Source organism: Pongo pygmaeus, chromosome 19 (genome assembly GCF_028885625.2).
Source record: "Pongo pygmaeus isolate AG05252 chromosome 19, NHGRI_mPonPyg2-v2.0_pri, whole genome shotgun sequence".
NCBI lineage: Eukaryota > Metazoa > Chordata > Mammalia > Primates > Hominidae > Pongo > Pongo pygmaeus.
The window spans coordinates 67,201,584-67,220,500 of NC_072392.2; the positions used below are offsets into that span (position 1 = coordinate 67,201,584).

General features: G+C 43.0%; 1 protein-coding gene across 1 annotated transcript in view; it reads left to right on the forward strand.

Annotated features, from left to right (window-relative positions):
* CA10 (carbonic anhydrase 10) overlaps nucleotides 1–16,323 on the forward strand; it is a 541,424-nt gene extending 525,101 nt beyond the window's left edge. Inside the window, exons 7-9 of the mRNA XM_054458627.2 lie at nucleotides 10,612–10,766; nucleotides 12,976–13,150; nucleotides 15,030–16,323. Of these exons, the coding sequence (XP_054314602.1) occupies nucleotides 10,612–10,766; nucleotides 12,976–13,150; nucleotides 15,030–15,052 (353 nt within the window). The 3' untranslated portion in view covers nucleotides 15,053–16,323. The remainder of the gene's footprint in view (nucleotides 1–10,611; nucleotides 10,767–12,975; nucleotides 13,151–15,029) is intronic.
* The last annotated feature ends 2,594 nt before the right edge of the window (nucleotides 16,324–18,917 follow it).

The window sequence follows — 18,917 nt, forward strand, 5'->3', positions numbered from 1 at the left end:
TTTGTTGCTAGGGCAGCCAGAAGGTTGGCCCAGTGGCAGGCAGGGGAGTCTGGAGTAGGAGTCATTCACTAGAATACAGCCAGCGGGTGGGAAACATAAGACTGGAAGTCTCTCCCGAGGCTCTCCAACAGGCAGGTTAGGCCAGCGCTGACCCATAAATTCAGGTTAAGATGAAGACAACTCAGGGGGCCCTATCAGGGTATCCTGCTTCTGTCCTTCTAAGTGTGCGAGAGACAGAAATCAACCCCCCACCCCACCATTTCTACCATGCTACTGAGGGACACCTAACCTCCACCCCTGCCCATTCTACTGTTGCTACCCAGAACTGCACCCCAGCATAGCTTCCATTTGCTCTGCTCATTTAGATGCAGTATCCACTCTGCAACGTGCTGAGTCCCAGGAATATGGAGATGATGCTTACTGAGCACTTTCCACACACCAAGGTCTATGCTTTACATACAGGCTCCTTACCTCCTTCAGAGCAGTATGATTGCCATCCCCAGTTTACAGATGGGAAAAATCAAGGCTTCAAGAGGTGAAGTCATTTGACCAATGACACACATTTAATGGCTGTATCAGTCAGCAACTTCTGCGTAATAAACAAGCATTCAATGATAAGCATTGATTTCTTATTGCTCCCTCTGTGGGTTGGTAGGGGTGGCTCTGCTTCCAGCTACAGGTCTGCAAGTGAGCTGAAGCAGCTCAGCTCCACGTGGCTCTCATTTTTCTAGGATCAAGTTGATATCCAGGGCAAGTAGTTCTCATGGTAGAGGGAAGAAATAAGTGATGTGACTTAAGGCCTAGTCATGAAACTCACACACTCACTCTGTCCACTTCCACAAGCCAAAGCAAGCCATATGGCCAAGCTCAATATGAAAATCCTCCCAAGGAGATGAAGGTGAGGAAGAAGTGAACATTTCCTGAAAAATATTATTCCATAGTGGAAGACCAAGGATCCAAATACAGGTCTTCCTGGGTACTGTTTCCTCTGCTTTTCCTTCCTATCATGCTTTCTCCCTAAGGAGGAAGGAAAGCTTAGCTCCAGGGTCTTAAAACTAATTGCAATGAAGATGTTTTCATGTTCCATGAAACTTGTCAGCATGTTTTTCTCTTAATTCCAACTTTGGGTCAGTTTGAAGAAGCATCTTTTTGCTATTTGCATGTGCCTCCACTTGAAAGGGACATATACTAACCACAGAACTGATGGGAACTTTGGCAGTTCAAGTCCATCCTGACCTAAGCTCTCTCCAACTCCTGCCTGGCCCTGAACATGGTACCTCCAGTGGAAATCAGTCATTCAGAAGGACACAGTGACATTGCCATTATTGACATATATAGTCACCAGAGAAGGCACAGAGATTAATTCTAGAGGGGGTCGGTCTTCTGAAAATCTGCCCCTTGAAGGTCATTGTAACAAAAAGCCAATCTAGGAATTTAAGCAGAGTGACATAATCTGTTGACAAAAGGATCACCTCATTGCTTGGTTGAGAATAGACTACAAGGGGTAGAGTCCACAATAGAAGAGAATTGCAGCAACCCAAACAATGAGACGATGGCACTGACCATGACCAGGCTGATGGGGATTGGCAGGGAGATGGTGAGAAATAATTGGATATATTTTAAAGAAAAAGCCAAGAGGCCGGGCGCAGTGGCTCACACCTGTAATTCCAGCACTTTGGGAGGCCAAGACAGGTGGATCACGAGGTCAAGAGTTCGAGACCAGCCTGACCAACATGGTGAGACCCCATCTCCACTAAAAATACAAAAATTAGCTGGGGTAGTGGCATGCACCTGTAATTCCAGCTACTTGGGAGGCTGAGGCAGGAGAATCACTTGAACCCGGGAGGCGGAGGTTGCAGTGAGCTGAGATAGTACCATTGCACTCCAGCCTGGGCAACAAAGCAAGACTCTGTTTCAAAAAAAAAAAAAAGCCAAGAAATGTACTGATATATCTGACAATACGTCTGATGTTTTATGTGAGAGAAAGAGGGGAGTGAGGGATGACTGTAAGGCTTTTAGCCTGAGCAACTGGAAAGAAGACATTTTCATCCACTGAGATGGGGAGACTGTGGATGAAGCGTATTCGTGGGTGGGAAGGAAATCAGAAATTTTGAACATGTTCAGCTTGAGATGTTTATAAGGTACCCAAGAAGAGGTGTGGAGTAGGCAGTTGGGTATATGAGTCTGGATTTCAGGAGGGAGAACTGAAGATATAAATGTGGAAGACGTTGGCATCCAGATGGCGTTTAAACGTTGGTGAAATCCTGAGAGTAAGAATAAATAGAGAAGAGAGGCGGGACATGTCCTCACTTTTGAAAGAGCAACTCAAATCTCCATGACTTAGGATTGAAAATCACTTCTAAAGATATCTTTAAAATCCCACCCTGGAAGAGGCTCCCACGTGGCTGCCTCATCAACTCACTGAGGTGGTGCAGGGAGCTGCTGCACGCATGGAGGCAGCGGGGTGAAATCACAACATGGCAGCTGGAAGAGACACAGTCCATTTGCCCGGTTTGTAGGATTGGGCACAGAATGAATGACCAGGAAAAAAAAAGGGGAACTGTGCAAAATCATTCTTTTGAGCCAGTTACAAAAAAAATCAATGCCAGGAAATTTATACAGGGAGGAAAGAGGGAGAATCTCGCCAAGAGGATTGGGAATTTTGGAAGCTAAATGCCATGCTGGTAAAGGCACCACACCCATGGGAGGCAGTGTGTTCTAGTGAAGAGAGATCTGGGCTCCTATCCTGGCTCTACCACTTCCTTTTGTTGCCTGACTTTAAGCAAGCTTCTAAACACCTCCCCGATCTGTAAGAGGAAGATATTAATGCTGACGTTGAGATGGTTGGCGTGAGAATCAAACAAGGTAATGAGTCAAATGCCTGAACAATGAGTGGTATAAACTAGGTGTAAAATGAACGTGTATTTCTGAGTTGTCTTCAGGTACCTGGCTGTCAAATCCAGTTTCCTTCAGGGCAGGAGGCAGGTTGCTATGATGCCAAATAAAAATTATGTTGAAGATAAATGTAATACAGGACACAGAGTCAACAGAATTTGCTTGTTTTAAATGAAACACTGCTCCTGTGCTTGAATCCATGCAGTGGATGGTGATGATTTAATGAGATTCTACTACTTTCCTTGCAAGCTTAGATTTCATATGTCTGAGTGAAACTTATAAAACACTCTAACGGGGACTGACAATGAAAAAAAGTAGCCTGAACTAAATTCGGCCTGAATTTAGAAAGTCTTCTAAAGAAAACCCATTTTATTGAAGTCAAATTCCCCTTCAACAGATTGGGGGTTAAGACTGAAATCATGACATTGAAAAACAGATTTTCTGAATAGATTTTCTGGAGGAGATATTGGTAATTTACTTGACGTATTTTAATTTTTTAACGTAGTGTATTGGAATAATGCTAATATCCCTCTATTTTTCTTGTGTTAATTAATTGGCATTAATTAACAGAATCCCAATTAAATAAAAGGTAGTATTCTTATTTTATTATCTACCCAATTTCATTAAGCCAGCATTATTTTTTAAAAAGAGATTTTATGCTGTTTTCAAGTGGCTAAACTAGTGACCAATGAAGTGCAAAAAGGCTTCTTAAGTGGGTAAGAGGGAACAGTTATTAGAACACTGCATATAAAACACTTTCCTCCAACATCCTAGGACAGTGTCATTTTGGTAGCTTCATTCTCCTTCAGTGTTGCATGCCCCATTCATTTAGTCCAATAAGAATCCAAAGGATCACAAATTTCAAATTTAAAAAGGTATGGTGGCCGGGTATGTTGACTCACACTTATAATCCCAGCACTTTGGGAGGCCGAGATGGGCAGATCACCCGAAGTCAGGAGTTCAAGACCAGCCTGGCCACCATGGTGAAACCCTGTCTGTACCAAAAATACAAAAATTAGCTGGGCATGGTGGTGGGCACCTATAATCCCAGCTACTCGGGAGGCTGAGGCAGGACAATCACTGGAACCTGGGAGGTGGAGGTTACAGTGAGCCAAGATCATGCCACTGCACTCCAGCCTGGGCAACAGAGCAAGACTCCATCTCAAATAAAAAGATATGGCTATTGTCTTAATGTATTTCCTCTAAGGAAATAAAACCACACCACTGAAGGCATCTGGAGGAGAGCTTTAGATACAGCGTTTTGACACGTGGCACAAGCCCTTTAAAGCATCTTTTTCAGTCTTACCTGTTTATAACTTTGCTTTACTTCCCCCAACCCCCAGATCTTCTATTCAGCTAAAAGATGAATGTGTAGACAAGGACAGATCAACTTGGAACTGCCTTATACTTCTCAGTTCTTTGGGAAGTGTTTTATGTGCCGCTCCTCAGAGGGACGTGGTGTTAAATGTGATGAAATATCACCAAGGAGTTTAAGCATATTGCTCCTGGTGCCTTTCTCTATGCTTAATTGAACTTGTACTTTCATTTCAAAGGAACGGCTTTGGAAATGTTTTCACAGAATGCGAAATGCAGCACACCACTTTCCATGTTGCAATCTAAGTACTCATGTCAGCAAGGAACAGAACAGGAGCAGCTTACCTCCATGAATCCAATTCTCAGAGGCCCCTTTTTTCATTTATTGTTTGTGTAAAACAAAATATCATGTTACTTCATTCTTTAGTAATTGCCTTTTTTCATTTCAGTTGAATTTGCCTCAGATTACAAGAGGAAATGTCATTCTATATGAGAAAATTGCCAAATAGTTCCATATTGATCAGGAACAAGTCCAGTATTGATCTCTGAAACTGCCGTGCCTTGTTCTCATTGGAATAGTTCTCTTCAAATGGGAACTTCATAAGCAGGAAGCCGGGCAATATTAAATCTCATCAGTGGTCCACATGAGTAAGCACAATGCATTTAACAGAGGCTGCCTGTTAAATGAAGACTGAAAAAAAAGTTCAGACTGAGGGAAAGTTTCCCCCACTCCCCCAAGTGGTCCTAGGCATTTTATCATAGTGTACGTCTCCTACAAAAAGAAAAAGTCAGCTTGGGAGTTGTAACCATGACTAAGAACTCAGTATAAGATAAATCACAGGTTCATCAAGAACATGTCAAAAAACCAAAGGTTCAGCTGTCAACTTCTGCAGTCATTTGAAATAATAAAATTAGGTGATAAACTACACACATATATTCTACACTTATTGATTATCCAAGATCCAAGGGGGTCTTCCTTTACTGTAAAGATATAGCCAACACATAAAAAATTACAACACTGTCATACAAAAATATGACCTACCTAAGACAAATTTGGCTAACAAGCTTGTTTGTGTTGAAAGATGTTTTTGGATCCATAGAATGTTTAATACCTGAAGATGCAATTTTCCAGGACTGTTTGGTATCCTCAAGTAAGAGGTTACATTCTTTTCCATGAAGGAAGAATGAGTTGCTGGCAAAGCTACCATTAGAACTCAGACTTGAATTAAGACTCTTGACATCTAGGATTTGCCCTTTATAAGCTATTTTCTCATATGACAGGTAAATAGGTGATAGAGATATGAGAGAGAGAGAGAGAGGAGAGAGAGAGAGAGCTGAGAGAGAGACAGAGAGACAGAGACAGAAAGAGGGGATAGGTAGAGAAACCTCTCTGTAAAACTATTCATGAAACTTTATTTGAACATCTGTCCTCACTTCCACCAATAAACATCCTTAAAGCAAGCAGAGGCATGCATGATCACTCCCCCACTGGCCTCTGAGCTTCACCCCAAATTTGCGTCTTTGTTCACAAACAACTCTGACCTCCTGTAGATCTTTGCCATCCTTACTCATGAATAGAGCCATGGAAGTTTAGACAGGAGGATCGCCCTTCTGGTATATTGGTCCTCAGTCTCCTTTCTGTCTATAATGCCCAGACGATAATGCTGACAAGAACCAAACAATGGTTTTCTGCTGGATGCTGCAAGGACAAGATAGTTTGTGACTAAAAACTAGTTCCTGGCCTAGTTAGCCCTGGAAAACACCCCAGTGTGCCTTGACATTAGGGCTGAAAACTTCTGTTTTACTCATGTTCTTTTCTTGGGTCCCTCTGCTTCTGTCCTATCAAACATACCAAGCAAGCTTCAATAGAGAGAAAAGAAGATGCAAAAAGTTAGCCAGTGGCTTTCAAATCCCAATACCTAAAAGATAGACACTGATTTAATGTCAGCCTCTGTGGCAGCATGATGAGTCATGAAAACAAACATTACACGTTAAATGCACAGTGACTCAGCAATGTAAATATGAAGGTACAGGAGTCTTTGGTATGGAAACATGGTAATACCATAGGGAGATGGAAACAGGGCAGGCAATCTCACCTTGATGTCTTAGGGTGTGAGACATAGGGGGGAGGTGGTAGGCAGCATGTATTTAAGCTAAGGATGCTGACTGGAGCCTCAGAGATGCTTCCCCTCATCTGATAAATGATGTTGTCTCTTCCTCCCTTGCTTTTGCCCAGCACTGCCAGGAGGTAGAGCTGCTGAGCAGAAACCATTTCATTCGTTCATTCAAGCAGTGTTTACTAAACACCCAGTATGTGGTGGACTCATGCTGGCATTTGGGGGCTCAGAGATACAAGATGCAAACCCTTCCCCTGAAGGCTCACAGCTTAGCAGGGACAGTCAAATAGGCAAATAATGATTGACAAGCTAATTGAGTAAATACAGCGAAAGAGGAGGGCACTGGCCCAGCTGGGGAAGCCAGGGAGTCCTTGAGGAGAGGAGCAGTAGTTATTCCAGGACAGGGTATGAGGATGTGACAAACCTGGACCACACCTTATGCTAGGTGCTTGAAAAGCATGATCCTGTTTATTCCTCAAACAACCCCGTGAGCAAAGTACTCCAACCATCTGCTTATTACAAATGTAGAAACTGAGGCTCAGAGGGTTACTTGTGGGTCCAAGGACACACAGACAGTGAGCAGCAAAGTCAGCACTCCAACTGAGATGTGAGTCTAAAACTCACACTCTCCACTCTGGGTCTTTCCAAGTTCTGCTGTGTGAGGATATAAAAAGGGCAAAAGGTAGAGTATAAGTATTAACAAGATTTGCAGAAAGAACACAGTGGGGAGTGAAAATGCCAGGAGAGCAGAAGCTGCCTATGTCCTCTGATGACTGTTACATCTTGGAGAGGAAGTGGACTAAGAGGGATCTCCTGGCAGGACCTCAGTGGATAGAGTCTGGGGTATCAGCACTATGGTGTTTTGGAAACCTGCTGTGTGTGATAAATCAATGAGCATAATCTTTGCCTCTTGCTCCTAGCCTGCACTACCCCTCGGCTCCCAATCTTTTCCACAAATACAGCTGCAGCACAAAGGCTGGTTACAGTTTCAAAGAAAAAAACATGTTCCTTTTCTTTACTCCAGTCATGCCTGGAATGCCTCTCTTTCTACTTCCTCCTTCACTCCTCCCCACCACCCCAAATAAAATAAAATGCAATAATAACAGCATGCTAGAGTACCCAATGTGTTCCTCATGCAAGCTTGGTTAAACAAATCACATTGACCTTTAACAAAAATATGCCGAATGCTTCCTTCTCTTAGTATGTTCATCTTCAGGCCAAACCGCCATCAGAGCAAGCCTCATTAAGTGCAAATCTGATCATGCTACTCCCTGGCTTCAAACCCTTCAGTGGTTCCGCATTGCCTCCGGATGAAGCCCAAACTCCCAGTAGCGCTGGGAAGACCTTCTGGTGTGGCCTGTGCTGACCCCACCAGCCACATTTCTCACAGCAGCCCTCCCTCCCCTTGCATCTCCACATCGCCCTGCAGCTCACACTCCATTCGTCCCCGAGTACACACCACTCTTTCCTTGACTCTTTTTCTAGTATTGCTCTGTCTACAGTGGCCTTGACACCCTACCCCATTCCCAGCTACACACTGATCACCTCCTGCTGTTAAAGATGCAGTTCAAGTCAACTCCTCAATTCATTCCTTCCTGATTCCCCCACACCCTCGCCCCAGACAGAACTCACAGCCTCTCTCTGGGCCCAATGCAGATTTATGTCATTGTCTCTATGATGCCTTCTGCATTCACTTAATTATTTCCTACTCTTCTATACCTGGCTTAGTGCCTGACACATCTTAGGGACTTAAGAGGCGGTCAGAGACAAATGCTGACATCCAATGTTAACTTATTGTGTTGGCCCCTGATGTAACCCCCAAGGTCCCTCACGTCGTGTGTGCCCTGGGCACTGTGGCTTTGTTATGGAAGCATCTGCCCAAACAGGCCATAGTGCAGACCCAGGCTGGCCATATTCCAATCACTGTGTCTCTCTTGAGCATGTGCTCGTTCCTTGGTGTTTTGACGGAAAGGTAGAAACATTTAAATGAAAAGTGAAAGAAAGTCCTTCCTCCTAGGGTTGGTCTCCAAATCCAGCTTGATGAAGCTATCTTCCTCAGAGACTGTGCGTGGATGGAACCTTGGAGGGGTTCCCTTACCCCATCAAGGGAGTAGGAGGCCAGGAGGTGCAGCTTTGAATGGAGTAGGCAAATTGTGATTGTATTTATATCATTCCAAACCATTGGCTCCATTGATTTGTTCACAATTTAATTGACAAAGCAACACTGAAATTCAAGTTCCCTTAGCAAAGGTAACTCTTATTGGAGAAGGCTGAACGAGCAATTTCTAGAGGAAGAAATGGAGGAGAGGGCGTCTTTGCCAAGGAAAATAAATTAGCAGCATTAATCAGTAGGTAAGTACAGGCAGGTCAAGGTGCACTTATTACTGTAACATTATAGCCTACTTATTTTTATTTTGCCATTTGTTATCTATCTCTCCAACTAGAATAAGGTCAGGGACTGCATCTATCTTGTTAATTGCTCCGTCCCCAGAGCTTAACACTGTGCCTAGCACAAAGAGGTTCTAGTGAATAATTGTTGAATGAAAAAATGACCTTGGTCTGGAGGTTGGAAGAGCTGAGTTCTAATTTCCACTTTGCAGTCACCAGCTAGCCCTGTGACCTTGGGCAGCCCACTTTGCCTCCCTGATCTTTAGTTTCTTGTCAGTGGAGGATGTTACTATCTGCCTGACTCATTTTATTGAGTCAATGTGAGGTTCCAGCCATATGTGAAAGTCTTCCTTTACCATATATGTGCACAATATTAAACTGAAGAGGTTACCTCAACCACTGAAGAATGAGTCCTTTCCCACTGGGAGTTAGACACATGGACGAGATGGGGCTGGGGAGTCAGTCTTATCCCTTGGCCAGCCAGGCTTTGGGACCCTGCCATGTGTTCTCCAGGTCTCCTGGACTGGCCACAGTGATGGGTGCTCATGGTATCCCTGGGGATGTGATACCTCTGGAGATATAGATCTGGAATCACTGGGATACAGAAGGCAAGTGAAGCCATGGATGTAGATGAGCTACTCTCGGAGGAGAGGATAGAGTAAGAAAAGAAGGGAGCCTTGGACTGATCTTTGGGGAATTGCATCATTGAGAGAAGCAGGTAGAAGATCAGGAGACAGCAACAAAACCTGAGAGAGAATGGCCAGAAAAATGGGAATACTAAGTATGATATTTTTGAAGCCAGCAGAAGAGAGCAATCACATGCTAAAAGAAAGGAAGAAGGATCATGAAGAGGGGAGAAAAGGAGAGAGACATTGCAATTAACTGATATTTTAAAACTCCAATACACACAATTTTATCAAAAATACAACCAATACATTGAATAAAAAAATTAACAGGAAACACACCAAAATGCTAATAGTAACAGTTTTAGATGACTGAAATTGTTTTCTTTTTCTTTTTTCCATATAGTCTGTGATGTACTTATGTCATTTTTACCATTGAATTACTATATTTAGTAATACAAGATATATGGGTATGAATACCTCAAATGGGTGTAAGAGAAAAGGCTATCTACATAGACCTGAGAGAGAGAAAAATGCACACACACACACACACACACAAAATAATCAGTTATTGAGCTTAACCATAGAATCTCATGGTAGGATTTGGCCTGATTTACTTTTCTATCCAAAAGTATTTTCTTATTGTTTTAAGTGAGAATGGTCACCAGGTGACTTTCAACAGGTCTTGAAGCTTTAATTGTCCATCTCATGATACCTGTAATGCCTAGGAGTCCAGATCTCAGGGACTCCTCAAACAATCCCTGTGGTAGAACGCATTGCTTACAGCTCACCAATGGTCAGGGCCCCATCCTGTGAAAGGAATGTGCTTCCTCGCATCCCTGACATCAGCCTTAACCATGTGACTTCTTTGGCTACCAAAACGTGAGCACAAGTGATGCGTGCCACTTCTGGGATGGAAGTTTTAAGAACCAACACACATTCACCATGCTTTCACTTCTGTCACTGTGATCCACACAGGTCCAGGTGTTTACTGCTCTAAGAGTCTAGGTCCCAAAGCATGGACAATGACATGGAGGGAAGCCTCAGCCAACCTGGAATGATCATGTGTGTGAGCAAGAAATAAATTCTTATTGCTTAAAACAACTGAGATTTGGAGGACAACTGCTTGTTACTGCAGCCTGTTGTGACAGATAGAGTCTTCTGGAATTCCAAAAGAAATATATATATATATGTATATGTATGTATGTATATATGTCAGCAATACCATCCCTTTCTCAAGAAACCTAATTTTTAAGTCTTCTTTCCTTCTCTAGATGATGCATATTTACTACAGGGGCTTAATATAGAGGAACTATATCCAGAGACCTCTAGTTTCATCACTTACGATGGGTCAATGACTATCCCACCCTGCTATGAGACAGCAAGTTGGATCATAATGAATAAACCTGTCTATATAACCAGGATGCAGGTGAGTTTCTCTCTGGTCATTTAGCTAATGGAGAAGAATGATGTTAAAAAAAAAATCACTGAAATGTGGAGTGCCTATTATAATAGTTTACTAGGACCACTATAACAAAGTCCCACAAACTGGGTAGTTGAAACTAACACAAACTTATCGCCTCACAGTTCTGGAGACTAGAAGTCCAAGATCAAGGTGTCAGCAGCGAGCGTTGCTTCCTTCAGCGGAATGTGAGGAAGAATCTGTTCCATGCCTCTCCCCTAGCTTCTAGTGGTTTGCTGACAATCTTTGGCATGCTTTGGCATTCAAAAGCACCACCCCAAGCTCTACCTCCATCTTTTTTTTTTTTTTTTTCTTTTTTGAGATGGAGTCTCGCTCTTGTCACCCAGGCTGGAGTGCAGTGGCGTGATCTCGGCTCACTGCAACCTCCGCCTCCTGGGTTCAAGCGATTCTTGTGCCTCAGCCTCCTGAGTAGCTGGGATTACAGACACATGCCACCACGCCTGGCTAATTTTTGTACTTTTAGTAGAGATGGGGTTTCATCATGTTGGCCAGGCTGGTCTTGAACTCCTGACCTCAGGTAATCCATTTGCCTCGACCTCCCAAAGTGCTGGGATTACAGGTGTAAGCCACCACACCCAGCCTCTACCTCCATCTTTATAAGGTGTTCTCCCTGTGTCTGAGGCTCTGTGTCCAAATTTCCCCTTTTTATAAAGACCCCTTCTGTATTCCATTAAAGCCTAACCCCAATAAGCTTGTCTTAGCTCATTCCATCTGCAATGACTATTTCCAAATAAGGTCACATTCTGAGCTACTGGGGGTTACCAGTACCTTCAGCTTATGAATTTCAGGGGTACACGATTCAACCCATATGCCTGGGTTTAAAGAGCCAGCATCCAAAAGGCTTAGCCTGAGCTGTTTATAGAAGCATCTCACCTGTCTCAGTGGGAAAAGATAGCCATTAATTCCCAGAGTGTATTCTACAACTACAGTGTTCAGAAAGCAAGCAAGCAAAATGGAAGATGTCATCATGCATTTGAAAAAGTTGGGTTTTAAAAAGTTAAATAGATTCCATTGTTGAAGGACTTCTGGGGTCCTTCTTAAATGCTAATACATGTGTCAGTCTTCAAGAGGAAGTGGTATGATATGTAGTATTTTGCATACATATTTGAATTTGCGGGTCTCTTTTGGATCATCTCACAGAGTTAGTGCTCATCAGAACTGGATGGGAGGCAGATGGGTCCTCCTGTGTGAGCTTGGCTACACGGCTTGTTGTGCTCTTCAGACCTGTCACCCACCTCTATGAAATGAACACTCCTCTTTATTGAGAGGGGGATAAATTACATGAGTTTGCTCCAGCTCTGACATTCTATGACTGTGGGAGTCTATAACAAATTAAAGGAGAGATGAGCAAAGGAAGCAGAAGCCAATATCCTTGACGGGATATGTGTTCCCACCCAACAACCATTTGAACAATTTGAAGTTCCTTATCCTATCTGTATTGATTGGGACCCTGAGTGACAAGCAACAGTAACTCCCCACTTAAGCTTAGAAAAAGCATTTATTTGAGAGCTACGGGGGCATCTTAGAGAATTTAAAATCAGAAATTGACATCAGAAATTCACTGAAATGGGAACCCCAGAAGCGCTTTCTCTCTGTTGTCCTCTTCTCACCACACATTCACTTCATTCTTCTCTCCTGCTAGAGACTGTCTTCTTTTGCCTCACAGTCCTGTGGCAGAACATGGCTGCAAACAGTCCAGCCACCTGGCCCTCATAGTCTCACAGAAAAGAAACCAAACTGGTCCAGCTTAGTTTAGCTCTGACCCATGGACCAATCACTATGATCCACGTAATACCATGTGGGAGTCATGGAATTATTGAACCAAAGAGTATCAAAGAAAGAAAGAACCTTAGAGAAACCTAACCAGATTTGCTTCTTTTTTGGACGCTGCATTTGAGGGTGAGAGAGCGCAAGTGACTTGTTCAGAGGCATACACAAGCTGGTAAGCTAGAAGAAAGGCTGGCTTCATGTTTGGAGGCATAATGGGCCTTCAGCTCAACTGAACCCATGGAAAAAAGGGACTCTGTGGGGCTTATACAGCCCTTTCCTCATACAGCCGATACCACCTAGCTTGGCCAGAGTCTCTGTGGTCTTATTTCTTCCCTAGAGCATTTAAGAGGATGGTTGGATCTCACGACTACTTCTCTCTCCTCAGATGCATTCCTTGCGCCTGCTCAGCCAGAACCAGCCATCTCAGATCTTTCTGAGCATGAGTGACAACTTCAGGCCTGTCCAGCCACTCAACAACCGCTGCATCCGCACCAATATCAACTTCAGTTTACAGGGGAAGGACTGTCCAAACAACCGAGCCCAGAAGCTTCAGTATAGAGGTGGGTTTGGTGGCTCAGAGAGTGGAGGATCTAGGCCGGAGCTCAGTCTTTCTGCTTAGACCTGTTCTTAAAGGCCTGGCGTTATCTTCCATTATAGGAATGATGACTATAAATGACAATAACCATCACGCTCCATTTGCATGGTGATGAAGGTCTAAAGTTTTGATATATGTGATATAGATATCTGTATGAATGCATCTAGGTAGGTAGGTAAGTAAGTGGATGGATGGATGGATGGATAGACGGTAGGTAGATGGCAAGGTGTAGAGGTTTGATATATATGAGATATATATATATATAAAACCTTTAAACACATATATCAAACCTTTAAAACCCCTGTAGATCAGGCAAGACAGTTTCTTTTTATTGCCATTTTTCAGAAGAGCCCAGAAAGGCTGATGTTTCCAAGGTTATCTGTTAGAACAGGACAGTGAAAAGCATTAGAGCTTTTAAGCATTAGAGCTTTAAGCAAGAAAGACCCCCTTTCCCCTAGAAGGTGAACAAATACTCTAAAGGGCAGGCCATTAGAATCCAATGGGGTAATTTGTGAGTGTATCTTTGCCCAGTGCTATGTCCCTAGAAATGGTTATTATTCCTACTAAAGGGGACATTTAAGGTGACATCTGCCTCCTGTAACTCTGTGGTCCACACCCAGCCCTCTCTCTCTTCCCTTCTGCTTACTACTAAACATCTGTTAATCATTGTGGTAAACACTCAGTGTGGAAAGAAAGATGGAGGCAGGATGGGGTCTTGGAGAGCCCTGGACTGGAAATCAGGACACCCAAGTTCTGGGCCTAGTTCTAACAAGCTGTGCAAACCCAGCCACATTGTTTACCCCCTAGACCCGGCTTCTTTGTGACAGTTTGTATGCCATCTACTTCACAGCTTGTTAAAGGAAGCAAACAAGAGCCTGGATAGGGAAGCCCTTTGTAGCAATAACATGCTCCCCAAATAGGAGGGTTGTAGTTATTACCAGACAGCTTTTAGAAGCAGCCTCCACCACTACTCCTTGATCCTCCACTTCATTCCTCCTACTTCCCCCATGTTCCCTTCTTTTTTCTCTCTCAGATACACTTGCATGCCCAAACTACATATTTTCCACACCCTTCCAGCTGGAACTACCAGAAAAGTAAATACCTAACTCATTCATTACTTCTTCTCTTTAGTCAAAACCCCTGTATTGTGTTCCTACCATGTGTCAGTTAGTTGGGTGATGGGTGACAGATAAGACACCTACCCAAACAGAGCATATGGTCTACAACAGGAGTCTACACACTTTTTCTATAAAGGACAGAGAGTAAATATGTTAAGTTTTGAAGCCATAAAATCCCTACGGCACTCCGACATTGTAGTATGAAATCAGCCATTGATAATATCTAAATGAATGGGTATGGCTGGGTTCCAATAAAACTTTATTTATAAAAACAGGTATTGTGCTGGATTAGATCTGTGGACTGTTGTTTTTCCATCCCTGGCCTAGAGCAGTGTCATCCACTAGAACTTTCTCTGGTAATGGGAATGTTTTCATGATAGGTTGATGACTATCTTGCATTGCCCAATACAGCAGCTACTAGCCATATGTGGCTATTGAACATTGGATGAGTGACTAGTACAATGATGCAACTAATTTTTTATTGTAATTAATTTAAATTTATAGTAGCCACATATGGCAGCTAGTGGCCACTATGTTGGTCAGTATAGGCCTAGAAGGTCATGGAGAATTGGAAGGGGGTAGTTGGAATGCATATAAGTAAGCAGGCATTTACAAAACAGTCCCTTCTGCTCTGGAGGAATTCTCTAAAACTGTGTGCAAATTAATTGAGTATGCCTCGTTTTATGTTGTATGTGTGACTTTTTTTTTCTTTCTCTCTCTTTGCAGTAAATGAATGGCTCCTCAAGTAGGGAACAAAGCCAAGAAGAATCCCACCTCAGTGAAATGCTACAACTGTGAATTGACGTAACCTAGAATGTCCCCCCTTCTTGCTTCTCTCTCCTTCTTTCCCCCAAGCCTCATTCATTCTTGGGATTGGCCCTTTCTTCATGAAAAGTGTCTGCAAAACCATGGCAGAGGAATACATCTCTCACCCATACTCACAAACACACACACAAGCACTTGCACATACATACAAACACATGCAAACATACCTACACACACACACACTCTCTTACAACCTCCATCATGGGAAGTCAAGTTTCAGAAACAAGTCTCATTCATAAGAGGTCTTAGAAGAAAATAACCAGTTAACCTGATTACAATTTTGATACCGTTTTCCTGAACTAATAAATCTACCCAATGAGACTTTTCAGCCTTTGTACATACAAAATTCTTCCAAAAGAGAGAGGAGAAAATACAGCTCTGATGGTATCAAACGGACTTTGCATCAAGTAATTTCAGATAGTGTCCTAGGATCCTTTGAGGGTGCTGGTAGCAGGTGAGCAGGACAAAGTTGACCAAGGACACTTATTTCTAGATTATGATTCTTCTGTTTACTCAATAATTTAAAAAGAAAAGAAGGACAGACATTGAAGAGCTACACATTGTATATATATCACCACAGACTATAAAGAAAGGAATTATTTCCCTCTTTGTCACATATCTGTAGTAGGATTTGCCAAGATCAGAAATGATCCATTTGCTGTTTCTTGTTTTCCAAAGGTCATACATTGTGTTTGGTTATTGTTACCAGCTCAATAAATGTGTTTAACGAGTTACTTTCATTTTTCTGGCTTTGGTCTGTTCTCCTTCCTTACAGGCTAAGCCCTGGCTCCATGCAACTGCATTCTTTGATTTCACTTGTTCCTTCATCTACATGTTTTGTTCATTTGCAGCCAGTTTTTACTGAGTTTGTGGCAATCAGGAATGCATTTGCTAAGCAAGTATGACTTTAATTCCACTCCATGGCTTGATCATTCACATGAGGTGAGCTTCAGCCTGAGATAGCAGGCGACAGATTTCTCGCGTTGCAAAACTGCCATGCCCCCCTGTGATGCTCCCGTGAAGGAATGCACTTTGCCTTGTAAGTTCCTGGGAAAGGGGTATCTTTTCTCTCCAGGTGCAGCCAGATCTCACAAAGTACAAAACGAATGCCTTTCTCTTCTTGTTTATAATGGTCACTCACTGTGTTTGGTTACTGTCAAGAAATCAATAAATGTGTTTAACAAGTTACCCAGTACCCATGTCTGACTTTATTGAGAAAGAGGACGCTCCCTGCTGAAGTCTCTGAGTCCTGCTGGGTGCAGGAGCAATTGCATACGGGGCTGGCAGGGCAGCCAGAACAGCCTGTCTAGCCATTCCCAGAGCCAGGTAATTAATACCCTGTTGAGAAAACATATAGGCTTAGCTCCTGGAAGAGAACACTTGGATGTTTGTTCAGTGGCCAAATTAAAAATAACTTTCATCTCTCCTTTCTGTCACACTCTCCTGGAAGGGGGAGAATGCAGGCAAGGAGAGTCTGTGCAAATGAGAACATTCCCAAGCATATGAAAAACTTCAGCCTAGTGACTAGATGGATTGACAATGAAAAATTCAAAACACCCAGTTATTTCATATTCAAAATAATATACTTAACTGGATTTTGTCTTTTACTTTTTGCATCAATGTCAGACACACAGCAGCCTTAGCTATGATGGCATCTAGACCTATTTCTGAGCAACCTTATTTTTCCAGAGAACCAAATATTCACAAAGGTTTAGGGTAAGCAGGTGGCAATCTTTACATGGCTTGCTGCTGCTTCTGAGGTAGAATCTTCCTTATCCTGCAATGGCAGGCAGCGATATAGTATAACAGCTGAAGAATATGGATGGTAAATCAACTTTACTCTGCCTCTTGCCTGCTGTGTGACCCTAGGCAAGTTGCTTTACTTCTCTATCTGTACATTGGGGAGGTTAATAATTGCCTCTATGAGTTATGAGGCTTAAACACTACGTAGTTACTTAAAGCAGCCTGCACAATACCTGCAATGACTGTTCTATAAATGGTACCAATAGTAGAGCATTTGTATGACCTGCCTATTAAAAGTTTATCTGAGTCATACCATGCCTTCCTTTACAGGGTGGTGGTAGCGTCAATCACAACAAGGACACCAGAGTGACAGCAAACGAAAGCAAAAGATACCCAGCAAACTGCACATAGATAAATGCCTACGATGTGTTGAGGAAGAGAAGGAGAAGCACGAGCAAGGAAGGCAGTCAGGCAACTGGGTTTCTAGGCCCCACCCCATCACAGCATCCTCTCTGACACTGGGCAAGTCAACTCCCCTCCCTGGGACTGAGTCCTTATCGACAAATGATTTGGACAAGATGACGTCCCCTGGCCTTTCCACTCTTCATTCCCCAACTGTGCCTCTCATTCATTTCTTTAGTCCAATGAGAACAAAGAAAAACCCAGTCTGTCACCCCTAGGGCCCCTAGGCATAGGCAGACTTTCACCTTGACCAAACAGGACTCAAAATGGGGCAAACTGGCTCCTGTCTCTGACTTTCTGGGCCAGTCCTAAATGCCCCTTTCTCCATACTCGCTAGGTTTCCCAAACTATAAAAAGAAAATATAGTCACTTTGCCCTCACAATATGTGGGAGTAATAAAAAGACTAGCTAGATTAGTACCTCTCACAAAAAAAAAAAAAAAAAAAAAAAAAAAGGTGGTAGTTTTTAAAGTACCAAAGAGCCCCTGGACTTCCTGAGCACCCATGGGCTGCAAAATCTATTGATGTATTTTTGTTCTTTGATGTCTTCATCTAGGACTTGATCTGATCTGGGTCGCGATCTCTTCAACATCACTAATCATCAGGGAAATGCAAATCAAAACTACAATGACATACCACCTCATACCTGTTGAAGACATCAAGGAACAAAAATACATTAATCGATTTTGCAGTCCATGGGTGCTCAGGAAGTCCCAGGGGAGTGGTGTCTCTGTGCTCCACAGTGTGCCCCAAACGGCCAGCTTTGCCTGTTGGAGCCCTGGCTGACACGGGCACCCCTTCCGTTTTGGAGAAGTAGTCTACAACCTGCAAGGAAACACATGCTAAGCCTCAGTTCCCTCCTCTGCGAAATGGGGGAGGGAGGTAAATATACACCCAAGAGAAATCTGGACAAATTGGATGAAAAAAAGAGAACATATCGAGGTGAGTGGATCACCTGAGGTCAGGAGTTTGAGAACAGCCTGGTCAGTATGGTGAAACCGTGTCTCCACTAAAAATACAAAAATTAGCCGGGCATGGTGTCACGTGCCTGTAATCCCAATTACTCGGGAGGCTGAGGCAGGAGAATCACTTGAACCCAGAAGGTGGAGGTTGCCGTAAGCCAAGATGCATCACTCCACTGCACTCCAGCCTGAGTGACAGAGTAAGACTCCGTCTCAAAAAAAAAAAAAAAAAAAAAAAAAAATCGTGGAAATCCACAGCCCTAGCCCCTTCTTTTTTTTTTTTTTTTTTTTTTTTACTTGATCAATTTTAAATTTATTCATTCTTTTGGGTGAAAATACATTCTCTTTTTTTTTATAGCTTTATTTTATTATTATTATTATTATTATACTTTAGGTTTTATGGTACATGTGTGCAATGTGCAGGTAAGTTACATATGTATACATGTGCCATGCTGGTGCGCTGCACCCACTAACTTGTCATCTAGCATTAGGTATATTTCCCAATGCTATCCCTCCCCCTCCCCCCACCCCACAACAGTCCCCCGAATGTGATGTTCCCCTTCCTGTGTCCATGTGTTCTCATTGTTCAATTCCCACCTATGAGTGAGAATATGCGGTGTTTG